The sequence below is a fragment of the Lepidochelys kempii genome, chromosome 5, assembly GCF_965140265.1.
Source record: "Lepidochelys kempii isolate rLepKem1 chromosome 5, rLepKem1.hap2, whole genome shotgun sequence".
Taxonomy (NCBI): Eukaryota; Metazoa; Chordata; order Testudines; family Cheloniidae; genus Lepidochelys; species Lepidochelys kempii.
Window position 1 is genome coordinate 43,540,844 of NC_133260.1, and position 19,823 is coordinate 43,560,666.

The window sequence follows — 19,823 nt, forward strand, 5'->3', positions numbered from 1 at the left end:
ATTCAGTTGACAATATTGACACGTAAAAAATAACTTTACAAATTTCTGGCAACCTTATCTCTTATCATAGCACGTACTCTCAAACTCTTTCAACATATACTTATGAACTAAAAGGTGTATCTTCAGTTGTGTAAAGTATGTAATTAACTATGTATAGGATTAGAGTAAGACTAAGCTTCCCAAGGTCTTTCAGCTACCACTTGTCCCATTTAGCTCTTATTACCCTGAGGAGTTCCTGTGTCTGGATCCACAGAGCACACTCTGGGGTTTCAGTTTGAAGCTGAGAGGGACAACCAGGTAATTGGAGACCTTGGGAATCTTAGCACTTCCCCAGGGTAGTAGATATGGGGTAGCCAAAAACCCTATTACATTTCTTAAAGTTCTAGACAAGAAAATGGCTCTTAGCTGATCTTGTTAGGCACTTCACCTTTTGTCTTCATAAAATTTAAAGCATTGAAGCCCTTATCTGGATAAACTAGACACCTGTTAGCCAGTTAGCTTCTAGTACTATGAGACTTTAAGAAGCCCGACTAGGACAGTAGCTGCTCCTAAATACCAGTGATGCCCTGAGGAAGGTCCTAAACTCCACAGGATTCTGAGCAACTTTATTGCCTCCCTTAATTTTCACTACATTGGAGAGTTCCTCAGTCTAACAAGGCAGGGGATCTGCAGAATTAGGAGTTCTTCGAGTGCTGGTCTCTGTATATTCTATGGATACACATGCCCACAGTGCACCTGAGATCAGATTTCTAGCAAGTAGCGTCCATTGATCTGTGTCTGCAAAGTTGCTCTCTTCGTCTCCCTACTGAGGAGCAGGTGTGGACACACCTCTCCAGTTCCTTGTTACCCCCACATGGCCTGAGTGGGATTCCTCTGTGTCTGAAGCTGCTGCATAGCTTTCCTGTCTGTAAATACATATTGTAAATAGCTTTTAGTATTTTACTGTTTTTAGTGTTTTTCTAGTTTCTTCCTCACCGCAGGGACCCTACCCCACGCCCCTCCCCTCAGGAGAAAGACTGTGCCTAAAGTTCTAGGGTTTAAGAACTGTCTCCCCTGTCCCTTTTTCTTCTGTGTCAGTGACAAACACCAGCACTGCCTTTGCTGCCTTGGGGAGGCTCACGTCACCACCAAGTGCAGCATCTGCTGCTCCTTCCCTCTCTGAACATGTGAGGGAGGAGAGCTCTGTCTGAGGAAACATATCATGGAGAGAACCATGAGACCCTAGTTGGACCCAGGATGGAGAGACCCCTGATACAATGGCTGCAGGCTGCGAGCAGCGTGCCTCCAAGGATGAAAACCAGAGCAGAGGCCAGAGTTATTAAGCGTAAGAAATCACTCCCTCAGACCTCTCACGAGAGTAAGAGACATAGGCATAAGGACTGATCCCCTTCTAGGTTTGCCTCTAAGAGAAAAGATCACTCCCTGACTTCGTCTCGGTCAGGTGAGTCCCCGCGCATGGCTCCTAAATACTTAGGTCCGCATAAACCTGACCAAGCGGGTAAGGTGTGAAGGAGAAAGGGTCCTGTCCATTGGTACCAGCACCTACTCCAACTCAGAAGCCAAAGGATTGGCATCTGCCAGCACCAACTTGGAGCTGCACTTTGGACTCCCTTCAATGGTACTGCCACACTTCAAGAAGGATCCACTAACCCCCAAGCCCTTGGATGCACTGGGTCCATCGTTTACCACCGCTGGGACCTCTCACACTCTAGATCAGAATGTACTGGAACCTTTACCTCTCCAGGGCATATTTTACCTTTCCCTACCTTTAGTCTCCTCTGTATTCAGTTCCAGTCCTCCTCAGGGACTTGTCAACATTAGACAAAGAAACCACCTCATGGAGAAATGGATTGTCCCATATCCTTTCTACAAGTCAGAGTTGGTATTCACTGATATCATCAGCACTGCTGATAGAACCTGAATCCACCTTCTTGTCAACTGAATCCAGTGTTCTAGACAAACCCTTGCCTCACAGGGAGGCAAGCTTAGATAGAGACTCCAGAAGATCTTCCAGCCCTCCTCCTCCCAGATATGACTTCCCAAGGGACTGTTTTTACTCAGTGCCATGGGGCTCTCCTCAACTGGTCAAACTTTCATACTGGTCACATTAGGGTCCATGGCATGGGATCCTTATGCTAGTCACTCTGGATTTGTGCATGATTCACACTGGCCTTCTCTTCCTAGCCAAAACCAAACTTCTTTTGAGTATGCAGAGGAAAAAATCAAACTGGATCCGGCAGTACCGATGGTTCCAACAGGCATGACTTCCTCCTCATTCAATGAGGCAATTTCTCCATCATCGCCATCCCCAACTGATAATTAAGGCTACAAGTAAGTCACAGATTCTGTGATTTTATGAGACCTCCGCAACTTCCGGGGCTTGGACTTGCTTACCCTTTAACGCCGGCCCTGTGTACATTTCCATGATTTTATTGTTTATTGCCCATGTACTGTCTGTGACTTTTAATAAAATATGCATGCCAAAATCTTAGCCTTACTAATGATCACAGACCATACCAGCAGCATAGCGGAGGGTGGTGCCCAGGCTCCGGCTTCCATTAGAGGACATTCATGACATGCAGCATAGGCTACCAGACATCTTACAACACTCTGGTCCTTGGTGATTGTCCCTCCCAGTCAACAAGGCCATTTATGGAACCAGCCAGGACAGTATAGCATACCCCCTGCATCCTGTGCCCCCAAAAAGGGTTGAGAGATGATATTTTGTAGCAGCTAAAGGGGCAGAGTTTCTGTTTACTCACCCAGCACCCAAATCTTTAGTGGCATAGGCAGCCATGGAGAGATCCGACTGCAACACCCCAAGCAAGACCCACAGACGCCAAATGCCTTGACCTTCTTGGGAGGGAAGGTATTTTCATCAACCACCCTCAGATTTAAAATTGCTAACTACCATGCCCAGTTAGCAAAATACCATTTTACTAATTACTCTAAAGTTGTGGAGTTAAATGACAAATTTCCCGAAGAGGTTAGGGCTCAATTCTAAGCCCTCCTAGATGAATGTAAGCTGGTGGCTAAAACCTGGTTCCAAACAGCAGTAAACATATCCAGTACCATATCTAGAGCTATAGCTACAGCCATAGTCGTGATGTATGAATCATGGCTTCATTCTTTGGTGGTCAAGATACTCTTTTGATAATACTATCAAGGACTTGCCCTTTGATGAGTCTGTTCTCTTCAGTGAAAGACCTGATGAGACATTACACTTGGTAAAGCACTCCAGGACAGCGCTCCGCTCCCTGGGCATTCATACCCTGCCCACAAAGAGAAAACACCACAGGCAGACTGCCCCCCCAGCTGTTTTACCACCAGCGCCCTTACAAACCACTGTGCAAATACTAGAGGGTACAAAGATTAGGTATACAGCTTTCTCTTCAACCACCGCTGCTCAACCCAACCCACCAACCAGGGATTTCTTTTGACAGGAAGCTTGAGAAATGCATCCCCTTACTGATGCCATTCCCTAATGCCCCCAAAACCTTTGTGGCCTCCTCGCCCTTTTTGCCAGAGAGGGACATAACAAAGGACTAGTGGGTACTACAGATCATCAACTCCGACTACATAATCAAATTTCTCTCCTCTCCCTCCCCCTCCCCACACAAGCCCTCTTCTGGGTCCCTCTTCAGATACCGTTGTCATGAAATCTTCCATAAGGAAGTGAACTCCTCTCCTGCAGTGAGGGGCTATAGTGCAAGTGGCACCCAAAATCAAGGGAAGGATTCTACCTACATATTTCATAGTTCCCAAGAAAAACGGGATGGAGATCAATTCTCGTTCTATGCCAGCTAAATGTTTTTTTATGAAAATCAAAATTTTGCCTGGTCACACTGACATCAATAATGCCTTCTCTGGAGGAGGGCATGTGGTTCGTGGCTCTTGATGTGAAAAATGCTTATTTTCATGTGGACATTCATCCATCCCACAGAAGGTTCTTCAGATTCCTGAGGAGCACTTTCAGGTCAGAGTACTCCTGTTTGGGATAGCGACAGGACCTCGCATTATCTTTGCGAAGTTCTTCTAAGTGGTGGTGGCCCAGATGAGAGTAAAGAGCTACATCGTCTTCCGGTACCAGGATGATAAGCTACTAACGGGCAAATCCAATCCAGAGTCCAGTCAGTGACCATATTCTTACTCTCTTCTGGCATCCTTGTGACTCTGAGTAAACAAAGAAAAGTCCACTTTTTAGGAATCTTTTCAGGAGCAACCCTAGACTCGATCTCAGCGAAGGCCTAGCTTCCTATGGACAGATTCTAGGCCATGAACAGCTGATATGACCAATTTCCCATAGACCTCCTGCAGTCAAGGTCTGTCTAGGCTACATGACCTCATGTGCCTACATAACCTCGTTCACCAGACTTCCGTTGCCCAAAGGCCTGGCTCTGGTCAGTTTACTCACCAGACAGAAACAATATGAATACCAAGATAACAATCTATCCTAAGGTCACAGCTGCTCTCGTATGTTAGACAAACCTGGAACAACTGGGACCTGGGAGTTCCTTTCCTTCCAGCCACACCCAACATGACCATAATCACAGACACATCCTTCATAGGCTAGGGAGCCCACATTGTGCAAGGCACATAGTTTCCTGGGAGTGGGGGGGGGGGGGGGGAGGCAGTGTATATAGCAGTCTGTTGGAGCTGAGCGCAATCCATTCAGCTTGCAATACAGTCTTTCCACTTATATGGTCTCCTCATATCCAGATAACATCACACAACATGATGAAGTCTTCTACATAAACAAGGCAGAGCAAAATCTCTTCCTCTCTGTATAGAGGTAGTCAGTTTATGGTATTGGTGCATCAGGAACCACATACCTTCCAGGTGCACAGAACTCTGTGGTGGACAATCTCAGCAGGCATTTATGTACAGACCACGAATGGGAGATATGCATTTCTGTCCTGAATGATGGCCCCACTTGATGGTGAATGCCATCCTCGGATCCGCTCACCTCCCAGATGAACGAGAAATTCCATCTATAACTGCTGTAGAGGAGCACTAGGCCGGGAATCCAGGGCAATGTCCTCCTGTTTTCCTGAACAGACCACCTGAGGTACACCTTTCCTCCTGTCCCACTGCTACCACTGTGAAAGATTCATCACGACAAAGCTTGAGTCATTCTCGCTGCAACCAACTGGCTCAAATAGTTCTGGTTTCCGGTTGTCTTACAAATGTCAACCTGTTTTATCATAAGCATCTGTTCCTTCCCAGATCTGTTTTAACTCAGGAGAATGTCAAGATCAAACATCCCAAACTGTACTCTCTTCACCATATGGCCTGGTATTTGCATAAGCATCAGACCTAGAGCATTCATGTTCAGAGGCCATTCAGTCTATCCCCAGTCAAAGCAGAAAAGGCTCTAGAAAATGCTATCTAACTAAATGGAGGCATTTCTCTATCTGGATGCAACAAAACCAGTTATCCCCAGAGTCAGCAGATAATCCTACTATTTTGGACTATCTCCTGTCCCTGAAGACTTGAGGGCTTCCCATTTGTTCACTGCAGGTCCATCTAGCAGCCTCCAGTAAAAGGCCACTCTATTTTTACTCACCCAACAGCAGTTAGATTTCTGAAAGGTCTCATTAGGAGCTTCCCACCAATGGCGAAATCAACACTGCAATGGAAACTCAACCTTGCACACTCAATATTTGCCAGACCACCCTTTGAACTATTAGCAACATTTTCCGTGCTCCACCTGTCCATGAAGGTCACCTTCCTAGTCACAGTCACATCAGCCAGAAGCATGAGTGACTCGCCATACACCATACTTCATAAGGAGAAGGTTACCCTTCAACTCCACCTGAAATTCATCCCCAAGGTAATTTCTGAGTTTCACATGAGTCAACCTATTCACTTTCTGGAAGCTCAGATTTCCAATGGGGAGAGATTTCACTCTCTCGACATCAGATGGGCTTTGATTTTCTATCTGCAAAGAACAAAACCAATTGGGAAACCACCAAGGTTATGTAGCAGAGCTATCACAAGGACCAGCGTTATCTGCTCAGAGACTCTCTAAATGGATCTCTGGCTGCATCATTCTTTGTTATCACTTGGTGTGTATTCCTCCTGACAGGGTGAGGGCCCATTCTACTAGAGCACAAGCAACCTCAACAGTATCTTTTTGAGAAGCGCCTATGCTGGATGTTCGTAGGGCATAGGCTCTACTGGAGCGCCATCCATACCTTCATGAAACATTACGCCTCAGTGTAGGCCTCTTCTGCAGAGGCAACAGTTGGAACAGCAGTTTTACAGACATCTATATTAACTGCATCCCTGCAACCCCCGTTTGACTTCTGCCAACCAGTCAGTCACATGTGGAATATACATAGAAGCCAACACTCAGAAGAAATGGAGGTTACTTATCTATAACTGGAAGTTCTTTGAGGTGTTTGTTCCCTATCTGTATTCCACTACTAGTGCTCCTTCCCCTCTATTTTGATCTTAACTGATTTGCGGTAAGAGGAGGAAGTGGGTTGGCAGTGGTCTGCACTGCCCCTTGTTTCAGAGCACAAGGAGGGCAACAGCACAGACCAATGGACGCTGCTTGCTAGAAATCTCCAGTCTCAGGCGCATGGTGTGCATACATACCAGCATGTGGAATACGGACGAGGCGGGAGGGGGACACATATCTTGAAGAACCGCCAGTTACAGATAAGTAACCTCTATTTCTGCAGGATAGTGAAAGCTAAGATGAGCTATTTGGTTATTCAGTATATTTTTCTCCATCATCTTTCATGGTAGAAACCGTTAAGATGGATATTAGAGAGACAAGGTGTGTGAGGTAATGTCTTTTATTGGACCAACTTCTGTTGGTGAGACAAGTTTTCAAGCTTACACAGAACTTTTCTTCAAGTTTGGATTAACTGTGATTGCCTCAGCAGGTCCAACTTAGGCTTAGACCCTGCAGATCTGTTCCTTCAGGGGCAATGACAGTGGTGATCAATGACCAACCAGCATCATTAAAGCAAAGTATCATTTATTTAGAGCACAAGTATTACAGAGCAAACATATCTTAAAAACAATCAAACACACCATGTGAGTGTCTAGTTTACTAGGTGGTTAACATTTTCCACATAGGGCCCCTAGTAGGACTAGCTTCTTGTGCTCTTCCCAGTGCATCTGTGTCAGCTTGTCTTTGTTGGAGCTCACTAACTGACTCTGGACAGCCCCTGGTAACTCACCTCCCTTCACAGGAATCACTTTTTAATTATTTTATTCCTTAGATCTGGTAACTCCCAGCTCTGGCAAAACAAGGTTTACAACATACCTGAAACAGGATACAGGATCTTTTAAGCCAACAGTTTGCCCCATTGACTTTCAAGTGTCTACTGAAATGATCGTATTTAGGAAGCCTTTGTGTTGCTTCCTTGTATGGTGTTCCCACAGCCCTCTCCTGCTATATCAATACATTCCGACAGGGAAGTTTTGTAACCCCAGTATACAGTAACTTCTTCTCGCTGCCCCAGGCACATACAGAATTCATAAAGTTGTTACATCTCAGTATTCATAATATGATTACATAGCAGCTCCATTTCTGTCACAGAAGGATTCATAAAGGCATTGGACAACTGGTCAGAATTTCCAAAAGGGAATTATCCTCCTAAACTGGAGGACTTAACTGAATTTTAAAGGTCATTCAATCACTAATATAGATAATAGAACACTTGTTAATTCTCTGTTCCAGAGAAGAGACTTTTTCATGTTTTTGTTTGGCACTTGCTTCTGTTTGCTATATGTATTCTAAAATGAAGTTTCTGTCCTTTGTTGTTTTCAGAAATAGCTCAGCTAGCTAACTATGACAGTGGCACATCAGAAACTCCAGAAACAGATGAATCACTAAGTGTAAGTCTTCCTGTTACAGTGGTGGTGGCTGATGTTTTTAGCATATCAGTTTTAAAAATACAATGATGTGTTAATTGCATTGTTTCATTACATTCTCTAGCAGATTTTGTACATGGCTGGCTAAACAGAATATAGGTTAAATTTCAAACTAATACCAAGGTGCATAATGGACTAAAGATAGCAACAAGCAATAGCCCCATTATGCCTTCTGTTTTCAGGAAGTTGTAATTTTCACTATTTTCATAAAGTTACTAATATTTACTTCTGTGTATGGAGTTAGCTATTGCTAGAGACTCGCTTGTTTTCTTGGTACTTTTTACATTTCTGCTTAATCACTATTTTTTTCCTCTTTTTGAAAAGGATTTAAAAATCCCTCCAAAAATAAAACTAGAAATATTTGCACATATTTTAAGTGCTCCATTTACACAGTGGTCCAAAATTTTAAAAGGTGCAATGCACTGGACAGATAAATGTCAATAGGTTAAAGTGGTAGCTCTAGATTTGGAAATTAAGATCTGTGAGTAGGAGGATTGTGCATTAAGTTTAAAACATGTTTTGTTGCACCTTGAAGATACATATTGTGAAGATATTCTACTAGGGCTGTGGGTAGTAATAAGTAATATAAAATAATCCTTTGTGGTGACTTGTTTAAATTGCCCCAAGGTAGAATAAAAGTCAGTGGAGATGACTGGAATTACTGGTGTGCTTAAGGGCAGAATCTGGCCCATTATAATAAAAAAATCCAAACAAACATAGAAAACACAGAGGTAGGATTGCAGTGTACCTTTGCAGCAAAAAAAGCAAATGCCTTTGGGCTGCATACATAATTCAGTTCAGTAATAGTTAATTGGCATGACAAGCTATACAAGTATTGCTAGCGTGTAAAATAGAATCCTCAGGTATCTGATGAAAATACTTCCAGTATTTCCAGGAAAAGGCCTGGGAGTGTGTCTGGGGTTTTTTCATATTATGATCATTCCTGATTTGGTGGCAGGATGCCATCTACAAAGCATTCGGATGCTGTGACATGGAGGTAACTGTACCTTTATATACACCTTTGGTCCCTCTGCATCTGAAATATTGCATAAATCTGGGCACTTAATTATCAGAAATATACTGATAAACTGGACAGAGGTTAAACTGGGGGGGGAGGGATAGCTCAGTGGTTTGAGCATTGGTCTGCTAAATACAGGGTTGTGAGTTCAATCCTTGGGGGTGCCATTTGGGATCTGGGGCAAAAATTGGGGACTGGTCCTGCTTTGAGCAGGGGGTTGAACTAGATGACCTCCTGAGGTCCTTTCCAACCCTGATATTCTATAATTCTATGAAAGAGGAATAACAAAAATGATTAGGGGGCTGGAGTTACTGAATTATGCAGAGTGACCAACAATTAAATGCGTATGGCTTTGGATAAGCAATGACTAGGGGATCATAAGTCTAGATATGAGGCAACATATCTGGAAACGCTTCATGATAATGTATTGTGTTAGTCTCTGAAATAATCACCCAGGGGACGTGTTGGAAACCACGTTGCTTAGCAAATGTAAAACTAGACTGTCCAAAACACTCATAAATGTGTAATTAGGAACAGTCTTGTTGTGGCAAGCAGATGAATTAAATGATTTAATAGGTCTTCACTTCCAGCTTCAGATTATATCATTCTATTAATATGCCTAGTTGCTTTCATGTACTGTATTGTTATATATTGTTATATATACCCTATTTGTGCAAAATAGGGTATATATAACAATATATATATGAGTGCTTTTTCCCCACTGCCTCCTGTCCTTTTCAAAATGCCCAGACCGACATCAGTGTTGGTCCCTCCCCTTTCAATGGGGGATAGTTTCAGAGGTTCTGAAGACCTGCAAGTTGCAATTTGGCAATACAGGAAAGCAAGGCTAATTCATTTAGTGCTGCCACATTGGGCCATACCCACCAGGGATAGGTTAAAATAATTAGGTGTTTACCACTCATACCTCAGTGCCACCTGGTGTGGGAGGGTACCTGCTGCTAGAAAGCTCTGTGGAAATATCCTGAACCCTCTGTGAAGAAATATACATACCAATTCAGACATACTCTCTGGAACTAAAACCTCCCTCCCATCTGGCATATCAGACCTATTTTGAGGAAGGATATGGGAGAGAAAGTTCTTTACTAAATCTTGGGGCCCAATTGAGTGGCTTCACCGGGGTTCAACATTTATTTAAACTGGTCCTGCAGGAAATGAAAAAGTTGCTGAGCACATAAACAACAAATCAAGTAGGAGGAAGGATTTCTTTGCCATACATATAGGAAAGCTTTGTATTATTAAGTATCCCCAAACTTAATTAAGAGTTAAGGTTTCCCAGTGGTGCTTCACACCTTTCCAGAATGTCAAGGTCAGCTACACTCCAAACTCTCGCAACCAGGATATGAAGAGTTGAGATACATGCCACCCCTACAGTGTAACCTTAAATCTGTCCTCTGCGCATACTAGTCTTTTCATTTTATACAGAACACTCTGAGGACCGAACACATGAGCTCTCTAGAACATTGTCTTGACATGTCTCTTTGCTAAGGCAAAACTGGGATTTAGGTTCAAGCATAGTGAAAAGGAACTATCTGTCCTACACTCAAGCACTGGGCCTTCTCCACACAAACCACCCCCAGACTTGCAAAATGCAACCTCCCTGCCCCCTGTCATTCTTCCCCGATGATTTCTTTCAAGATAGTGTCTTCACTTATCCTCTACTTAGCCCCAGAAATCACTCTCAAGTATGCCACCACATTATTGATAATTCCCAGGACGAGTACACCGCTGTGCACCACTGCTAACGCAACCTACAGAACTTTGTGCTGAAATGAGGCACATTTGATCCCTTTGAAGTCCTCGTGCACGTCTCGTAATAGCTGTGCCAGTATGCTCCAACAAATCCCTCCACCATTCGATACAACTACACTGACACTGTTGGAGTGCATGTCAATAAATGCTAGAATTCAAATATGTGGAGCACAACATAAACAACACATTCTCTTAGTCCTTCCTCATGTCTGTTTATTATGGTAAATTATTCCCACCCCCAGGTACTGAACCATTCTTAGTGGCTGTTGCCAGTTCCAGGGGACAGGGTTAAGGTTGTGTTGTGGGAGTGGCCAAACTTTGAATTTCCTGGTTTTCAGAGATTTGACATTCTGGAAGGACATGATGCACCATTGGGCAATCTTAACCATAACTCTGCATTAAGGTTTTGGACCCTTAATTCTCAGCCTCCCCATGTACCACAGCCCAGGTTTCTGCCTCCATTTCTTCTGGTTCTTTGGCAATGATTACCCCAGTCACAAAATGTACTGTTTAGTCTCGCTGCTGCCTTTATATAATCTCCTCATCTCCAATCTCTCTGCCAGTCCAGTCCAGCCCAGTTTTCCAATCTCAGCCCTCCTCCCTAAGGAGAGGCGGGTGTTGGCGAGGGCCCCACAGGCTGAGGACCTGGGGAGAGGATTCAGGGACTGCCATGGAGGCAGTGGGAATGTTTTTGGAGTCGGGGGAAAACATGAGGGGGCAGCATGGATGTGGGGAGTTTTGGGGGACAGAACTGAAGCCCCCTAGTATGCCCCACTGCACAGCTCTGACCTCCTCCTTTCCACCCCACTCTTTCCTGTGCCTCTCCAACACCTCTCCGCATTTCCCCCTCACTGCTCTGACCTCCCATATTAAGCAACGAGTTCATCCATCCTTTCTTAGTACTTATCTATACATCAAGGACCAGATTTACAAAAGTATTCAGGCACCTAAGTGCCTCAGCAGGTCCAATGTCTAGCTGCATCCTTAGCTTGCTAAATATTTTTGTAAATCTGGCCTTATGTATATCTGCCAGCACCCCACCACAGGTGAGTAGATCAGTAGATGCAGAATAGCATATAATTTTCTGATGGAATGACAGCTTGTTTCAGAGCCTTCTCTGGCCCCTGACCAGTTGAGCTGTGGCTGATTGGCCAGAGCCATAAGAACATTCCATCGTGGTTTTGATGAGCATGTTGCAGCCTGAAAGCAATAAATAATTTTTTCTGTTCTCTATATGTCTGTAGAGTGTTAACTTTGTTCTCTTTCCCTTTTTTACTTAAAAGAGCTCTAATACATCAGTGAAGCTCCAGAGGAAACCTCGTGAAAGCGATTTTGAAACAATTAAACTGATTAGTAATGGAGCTTATGGGTGAGTAATGCATGAGTGTAACAGCTCTTCTGTATTTTGTTTTTGCATAATTTCCCATTATTTCTTACTGTAAACAGCAGGGAGGGGCGTGTGAATGTATGTGTGTGCATGTACCCATGTGTGCCTGGGTGCTTTTCTAATTCTGGTTTCTATTCCAAATGCATTTCCCATGTTATTACTGACAGTTGTGATATACAAGAAACAACTGAGCCTTCTGCAAACTGGTGCTAGTCAGTAACAAAATCCAGTATAGCCAGCATACTTCAGTGTTGTGAATTAAGATAACATATATTCTCACCAAAAAAGATGCTTGTGAACCTGTAGAACTAAATGCCACATGAAGCTAAAGATGAAATGTTAAAATGGAGTTTTGAAGAAAATTTAAGAAGTCTAAACTTAATATTGAAAGCAGAATTTTTTTCAAATTTTGGAAAGGAGTGTAATTGATTCGTAAGGAGTACACTGTAAAATAGTGTTCTTGCCCTAAAAACATAAGTTGAAGAAAACATAGTCACTGTTTTAAGTGAATACATAACATATTTTTTCCCAATTGAAAATACGCTTATACCAGTCTCTTTAAACCAAAGATGCCTGAATGATGTCCTACCGAGAGCTCCAGTGGCAATTTGTCAGTTCAAGGGCCTTGCTTGCCTGGATAAAAATGGAGACCACTCATCTTTCATTTGGAAATGCATCACATAGAGATTGCAGGCTCTGATTAAGATCAGACATTGCATGCTGTGCCCTGTGGTTTTTTTGGGCTCCCCCTCTGTTCACGAAAGGATTAAGGCAAGTCCATAGATCCAAACTGCTGTGCTAAGAGAGGCTGAAAAAACAATTTGGGTCAACCCCAGGGTGGTTGAGGAATCCACTACCAAAAAAAGTTGGCTCTGCTGTGGGATGAGGAGCTGTTTCCTGGTCCTGAGCTCCTCATGCTGATTCTAGCCCTTCCTGCTCTCAGCCCAAATGGGGCAGCTGCATTATACGACTGAGCACTCGCTGTAGAATTCCTGAATGTAAAAGAGAAAGCAGCTACAGTCCACCTTCCTATCTCATGCTCACTTTTAATGGCCAGAGGCTTAAGGTCATAGCTAATGCACCTCTCTGGTCACAGTTAGTTATTTCTTTGTTGTGACCCGTTGACCCAGGGAGTAGGAGTATTTCGGGCTGCAGCTAATTCACCCTTCATGCCAGTGATGGTCAGTCACTACAGTGCATGCAAGGGCTATTGTCTGTGCCCAGACTTGCTTATGTGGCTCAGCAAAAAGCTTGAAGAAAATGTAGCATAATTTTCATTAAAATTACATAAAAATCCAAACACAGCTCTCATTTCTCAACCTCACACAAATCATCCCCTCAATGATTTTCCCCTAGGCACCTCATCACCACATATTCAATTCTTGCAATTGCCTCAGTACTTCGAAAAGGAAAAGGTCCTCTTCTAGGTAGGTAGCAGCTGCTGCCACCGCTGCTTCACCAGTGCATACGTCTCTCTCTCCTTCCCCTGACAGCTGCTCAGAAAGGGATAGGGAAGGCACTGACTTGGCCAGCCGGTGAAGAACAAAAGAGAATCTTAGCCATTGTACCCACCCAACCTTGGAGGAATTCCTGGTGGGGAGAGGAAAAGAGAGATGGGGCCAGGAACCCTGAGCCCCCACCCAAAGGGCAAAGGCTAGGCAGGTCTGTCTGTGCCTCGTCCTCCTTACACTCTAAGAGCCTCAGCCAGTCATAGAGCAACATAGTGCAGAGAGTCACCTCTAGCCCAGAGCAGACCAAGTTTCATAGAACTGTAAAGCCAAAATGGACATTTATGATCATCTAGTCTTGTCTCCTGCATAACACAGGCTGAATTTCACCCAGTAATTTGAAGCAAGCCCAATAACTTGTGGTTTCAAATGAATTCAGGCTAAAATGTGTGAAACCTTTGGGATTCACAGATGTTTTCATGAATAAACAGTGGCTGTCGATATGTTCTCAAGCTGCATATAATAGGACCCCACACATCACAAACTTTCATAGCAAGTGAGGAGAAATGAGTATTGTGTTCTGTTCTGTTGTATGTGGTGTTGTGAGAACCAATGTAGAATGGAGTATTGGTAGTGGGATATACAAACCCCGCACTGTAAGGAAGGGTTCAAGCAGCAACTCTGGGCCCAGGTGTACTCACTCTGCCATATCTGTAAAGCATTCATGTCTTGGAAGAGGAACTCATAAGCACCTTTCTGGTTAGATTTCCACTCCGCTTTACAAGGTAGGAGGTAGATTAATTTGCATTGACATTTTTCAGGCATTTAGTGTGTTTAATTGACTTGGCAGCATGTGATTGGTTGATTTACTGTACATTTATTATCAGTATGTTTAAAGGGTAACGTATCATTAGTACCCTGAATTCCTCTTATCCTGTCTAAGAAATGGAATATAATTAAGCAATAATGTCTGCATCTGTTGATACAAAGCAATAAACTTCTTCATAGGAATTTATTACAGTTTATTTACAAGTATAAACAGCTGAAATTAAAGTTATTGTTATGCTACACGGGTTTTTTTTTTCTCTTCCAGTGTTTTTCCACTTCATTAACTCTCTGAAGTAATCTAAATGTGTGTGAATTCTGCCTGTGCTTCACTGATTTATTCTCAGGAATATGTCACTAGGTGTATTTTGTGATGTGGCTTGCTAATACTTGATTATGTTGTTGTAATATTTCATTTCTTTCAAGGATGTAGTGAAAGGATTCTTCCTGAACCAAATGAGAAGAAAATGTTACTGAGTGCAGTGTCTTTGTTTGATTGGTTTTGCTATGGATGTTCCTGCCTTCACAGTGAAGTTAAAGGCTTTGACAATTTGACAGTGTAATTGTTGGTCTTGGCACGTTGTAGCAGAGATTTGTCAGATATGTTAAACTTCATGAGTTTAAATTTGAACCATTGGTTTTTTTTGAAAGTTTGAGTAAATATCTTAGCAGTATTCTGCTTTGTAATTGGTTGAATAAACTCATTTGTAGTGTAATTAAATGACTGTATAGTAATGAGGTACATCGGGCTTTTGGGAATGGTTGGGAATATACAAGAAGTTAAACAAGCTGTGAATCAGTAAACATGTAGGATGCAGGCCAAATCATTAATGGTTTCACAAGCTGTCTGTCTTAGACTCTCTCACCAGCCAAAAGGTATTCCTTTAATGCTCCCCACATTTTTAATTTTCATTACTGTTCAAGCAGATTTTCTCCAAATTTTAAAATTTCAAATGGTAACATATAGGAACTCTTTGGTCATCGTGCTGCAGCTGCCGTCAGCATGGCTGCATAAACAAGCTCAATCAATTACATCTTACAGTTAGTTTTATTGGGCATGTGAACTCCCCATTTGGATTTGTTAGGCAGTTGTTTTAGTTTTGCGTAATAGTGCCTGCTTTACGCAATGATCTGGTGCCAATTACATCAGTTGAAAAAGGGGTGATGAATTGAATATTTGGGTTGGGTACACATGACATACTGGCCTAGTGTGTCTCGTTCCCCATTAGCATCTGATCCATTTAGAGTAAAAAGGCCTAATACTGCTACTAGCAAATCCAGTAATTTCTGTCAATCAAATGGTAGATGCTCGTATTTTTGATGTTGAAGGCCCTAGGTTCAGTCCCCATTGAGGGCCTGTGCATGGTGGCCTATCTGGGAATTTGAACTCTTGTGCCCTTCAGATACATGTCCCATAATAAGGGGAGTAACACCCTGGATAAGTGTCTTGCTTCTCTCCAGTGGATGGTACATAGAGGAGAATAAGATCCTTCTAAAGCTACCAGCTACGGAGTTAGCTCAAGTAGTAGAGGCAGATGCTTTTGATGCTGAAAGTCCCATTTTCAATCACTGCTGACTGTAGGGTGTGTTCAAAGGGCTGGAAAATAATTTCTCAAGTGAGTGTTTCAATTACTCCCAGCCCTCTTTTTTTATTCGGAATGCAACAAAGTGGAACTTTCACTGAGATTGTTCATTTTATAAACAAGCTGGGCAGTAGTATCATTGTTTTACATGGACTTTTACGAACAGTATTAGAAGTGGGAGGAGATACTCTTAGGGCAGGTCTACACTAGAAGTGCTGCACTGGCTCAGCTGTGCTGCTGTAGTGCATCTGGTGAAGATGCTCTATGCCGAAGGGAGAGCTTTATCCCATCGGCATAATTACTCCACCTCTGAGAGAGGCAGAAGCTATGTCAGCAAGAGAGCATCTCCTGCCGATATAGCGTCAGTGTGGACAGTGCTTAGGTTGCTGTAACTTGCGTTGCTTGATGGGGTGTCTTTTTCACACCCCTGAGTGATGTAAGTTAGATCAACTTAAGCAGTAGTGTAGACCTGCCCTTAGATATTGAGAGATGCTTTTTTCAGCTTCAGAATGAAAATCTACATGAAGTAGTCAAACACCTGCAACTAGTAGTAGGAGGAAAGCAAAATTATTGGGTTTTATGAGATGGGTAGTTGATCACTTAGTGTTTGGGCATCAGCTAGCTGGCAGATAATTTAAGATCAGAAGTAGGGATATTTCACTATCACCTATATGCATATTACATTGACAAACCATAAATCACAGTTGCCTGGATGTTTTCCCTACATCATAGACAACAAAGCCTCAATTCTAGGGTGATGCAGAATTCACAAATCTCTTCTCAGGAAACTACTTGAAAATAAAGCTGCTAGCACTTGAAAGATAGACACTGTCTCTTTTAAACTGCAAATACAGCAAGGTATCTGATTATTCCCTAAGGAGTCCAGGGTTCTTTGATAAATTAGGGAACCGGGTCAAAGAGACTAATGCAGCTTCTTTAGCCTCAAGCACCAAATCTACCCCAGGTTACAAAATGGCTCTAATGCAATTGTGGAAGTTGTAATAAGGGCTTTAAACCAGGACTGAAGCACGGTAGTTATTTAAGAGAAACCCAAATGCTCTTTCTCCTGTGGCAGATTTTGAGGCTACCTTGTGCAGGAAAAGTCTTCCACAATTAACATCTGCATTTGATTAGGTAAACCTTTTGAAATTTTATTTTTAAACCTCCTTTGTCTGTAGGAGTGTATTATCCTCTGCATCTAGCCCAGCCAAATCAGAGCCAATGTTTTCAGGCAATAATGACAGGATTATTGAAGTAATTAATATTAGAGCTGAAAGGAGGCAATATTCGAAAGATCCGTATGTCAGTGATGAGACTTTTTTGGAGGAGTAAACTTTGTTTATTGTAATTAAATGTAAGATCAATAAAATATAGGATACCAGTGCAAAACTTTGTCACTAAATATAAATGCTAATCATCACAGTGAGACAGACCATGGAAGCAAACTCCAGCAGCCATGCCAAGAAAGTAGATAGAAAGGAAGGTAAAAAACCCAAATCCACAGTTCCAGAAACTAGAGGATTAGAATAATGCCATTCAGAACCTGGAACTCTGGATTGTCCATCTGTTTGAGACGAAATTCTAGTTGAATGCTGCTTAAATGACGTAAAAACAAGTGCAATGTAAGAAACAGGTGCCCCAATGAGTCTCCTAAATGTAGTCTGGATGAAAAAGTATTTACTCTGTGCGATTGTGCCCACTTACTGAGTGTCTGGGCACCAAGGAAAATTTTGGTTTGCAAGCAGTGAATGCGGCCAGGTAAAAGTCCTGGTAAGTAATGGGCCAGAGCTTCCAGAGTGCTAGAAATAATAGTTTACTAGTTTCTACTTGTGGTAGAAATGAATCGCTTGCTGACTTGTTGCAAATAAAGCTTATCACCAGGGATTTATGAGTGAGGATGCCCAGAATCTCTTGTAACACCATGTGGACTCTGAGTGAGCTTGTATTCCCTTCAGCGTTGACTATTGCGCTGGCAGCTTTCCAATGTTATACAGAGGAGTGTTTGATGGGCCTTTGGGATTAAATATGCATCCCATTTTACATATTATCATGGTCTATAGCAAGGGTTTTGACCAACATATGGAAAAGTGCTAAAGCAATTGTTTAGCTGTGAAGTAAAATTAAAACCTGTAAATATAGTCTCTCTAAAAGAAATCTGATAGCTGGGAAGATTAATATCAAGTGAAGTGCATTGGGCTGACCCTTTAAATATGGTCAGCATGCAAAATTGGAAGCAAAAGAAGACAAAAATAGTCCATGAATTACAAAAGCGAAGGGATTTTGTAGGATGCTATCGTGGGTTAATTAGGGGCTGTTCTCATGTTACTAAACTCTTGGGACCTGCTAAAAATAATAAAAAACAAGGAAAGAGCTGGAAGAGAAAGCCAATTGTCTTATCAAAGTCAGCTGGACAGATATCCACTAAGAGGCTGAAGGCCTGTTTTGTTATCTGCTTCCTCTTCATCAGTCCCCTCCTGTGTGATGACGTATCCCAAGTTTGATCAGCTGTTCATTTTGCACTTTGATGCTTCAGCCAATACATGGGGGGACAATATTGTTTCAGCTGCAGTGCTGTACATTTCAAGTAATAGCCTGTTGATCAGAAGCATCTATCCAAGACAGAAATAAGCTACCACTTGCATTCAAGGAAGGTAGAAATCGTGACTTTGAAATGTGTCTCACTGAACAGTTGAGGAATAATCTGTAGTATGCTCCAGGTTTTCCCATCTATAGCAATAACATCTCCGCTGATGTCATGAGACCATATTTTTGCTACTATTAATTAATTTATATGGCTACTATTAATTAATTTCTATTAATTAATTTATATTGGCTACTATTAATTTATATTAATTTTTGCTACTATTAATTAATTTATATGGCTTATCGTTACCCTCCAATCCTAGAAGAAATCTCTAAAATCAAGGTATAGTTGTAAACTGGACCAGTAGGGTGAGCTGTTCATTGTGGCTCCTATCAAGCAGCACCGCTGTGTCATTATTAAAAGTAAGGAAACGGAGAAAGGCAGGAAAATCAGACCTGGGAAGAAAAAAGAGGGAGTGAGATGCGGGGGTGTAGAGGATGTGGGAAGATGACTGGGCCCTTCAGTATAATGTGGGACTTCACCCTTTATTTGGTAAGCTATGGTACAGTCATAGAAGCCCAGTTCCGTGGGTTCGGGGCAGATCAGAGTACAAAAGAGCATGGTACAGAAAAGAGGCCTGCCTAGGAATGTTAAGATGCAGCAGGAGAAGTTTCTGTAATTTTTTTTCAGTCTTATTTCAATGAAGTTGTGATAAGTTCAGCTTCTCAGTCAAGTGTCTCTGTGACTGTATATTCCTCCTAGCCTTCCCTTCCATTCGGAGTGCAACATATACAAAGACTTGGAAAGCAGCTGGCCTAAAAGACAAGCACCTGCGTTCTTGGTGATGTATATAGATGGCAATTCACATTACTAAATTTTCCCCCATTTTTTGAAACTGCAACAATTTTTGTACCTTTTCATTTAACTCTTCTACTTTGGAGAGTCTTGCTATTCAACAACCATTTCAGTGACCATTCAGCACATTTAACTACCAACTTTTAACTCAGTGGGAGTTGAGGGCACTTCAGGATTCGGCGCTTTGATTTCAATAACTGTGGTATAGAGTTGTTTCAGGTATGCTCAGGATATTGACAGGTTGTGGGGAGAGAAAAGTAGCATAACTACCATGAATTCAGCGGAAGAAAGGAAATCTACAATATGAGTGTATCTTGAGCCACTTTCTTCATTTCAGCAAGCACAAATATGGAGAGAGAATTCCACTAGACACTTTCAAAAACCTGTGTTTACCCATGTCTCCATCCATATTGACACAGGGCATTGCTTCACATGCAAATACAAACAAAAGGACAAGGAG

The 19,823-nt window shown here is 42.4% G+C and overlaps 1 protein-coding gene across 5 annotated transcripts in view; it reads left to right on the forward strand.

The window, feature by feature from the left end:
* MAST4 (microtubule associated serine/threonine kinase family member 4) overlaps positions 1 to 19,823 on the forward strand; it is a 445,876-nt gene that overhangs the window by 387,260 nt on the left and 38,793 nt on the right. For all 5 annotated transcript variants that reach the window (XM_073344102.1, XM_073344105.1, XM_073344103.1 and 2 more), the window contains 2 exons: positions 7,790 to 7,857; positions 11,965 to 12,050. In XM_073344102.1, coding sequence (XP_073200203.1) covers positions 7,790 to 7,857; positions 11,965 to 12,050 — 154 coding nt within the window. The remainder of the gene's footprint in view (positions 1 to 7,789; positions 7,858 to 11,964; positions 12,051 to 19,823) is intronic.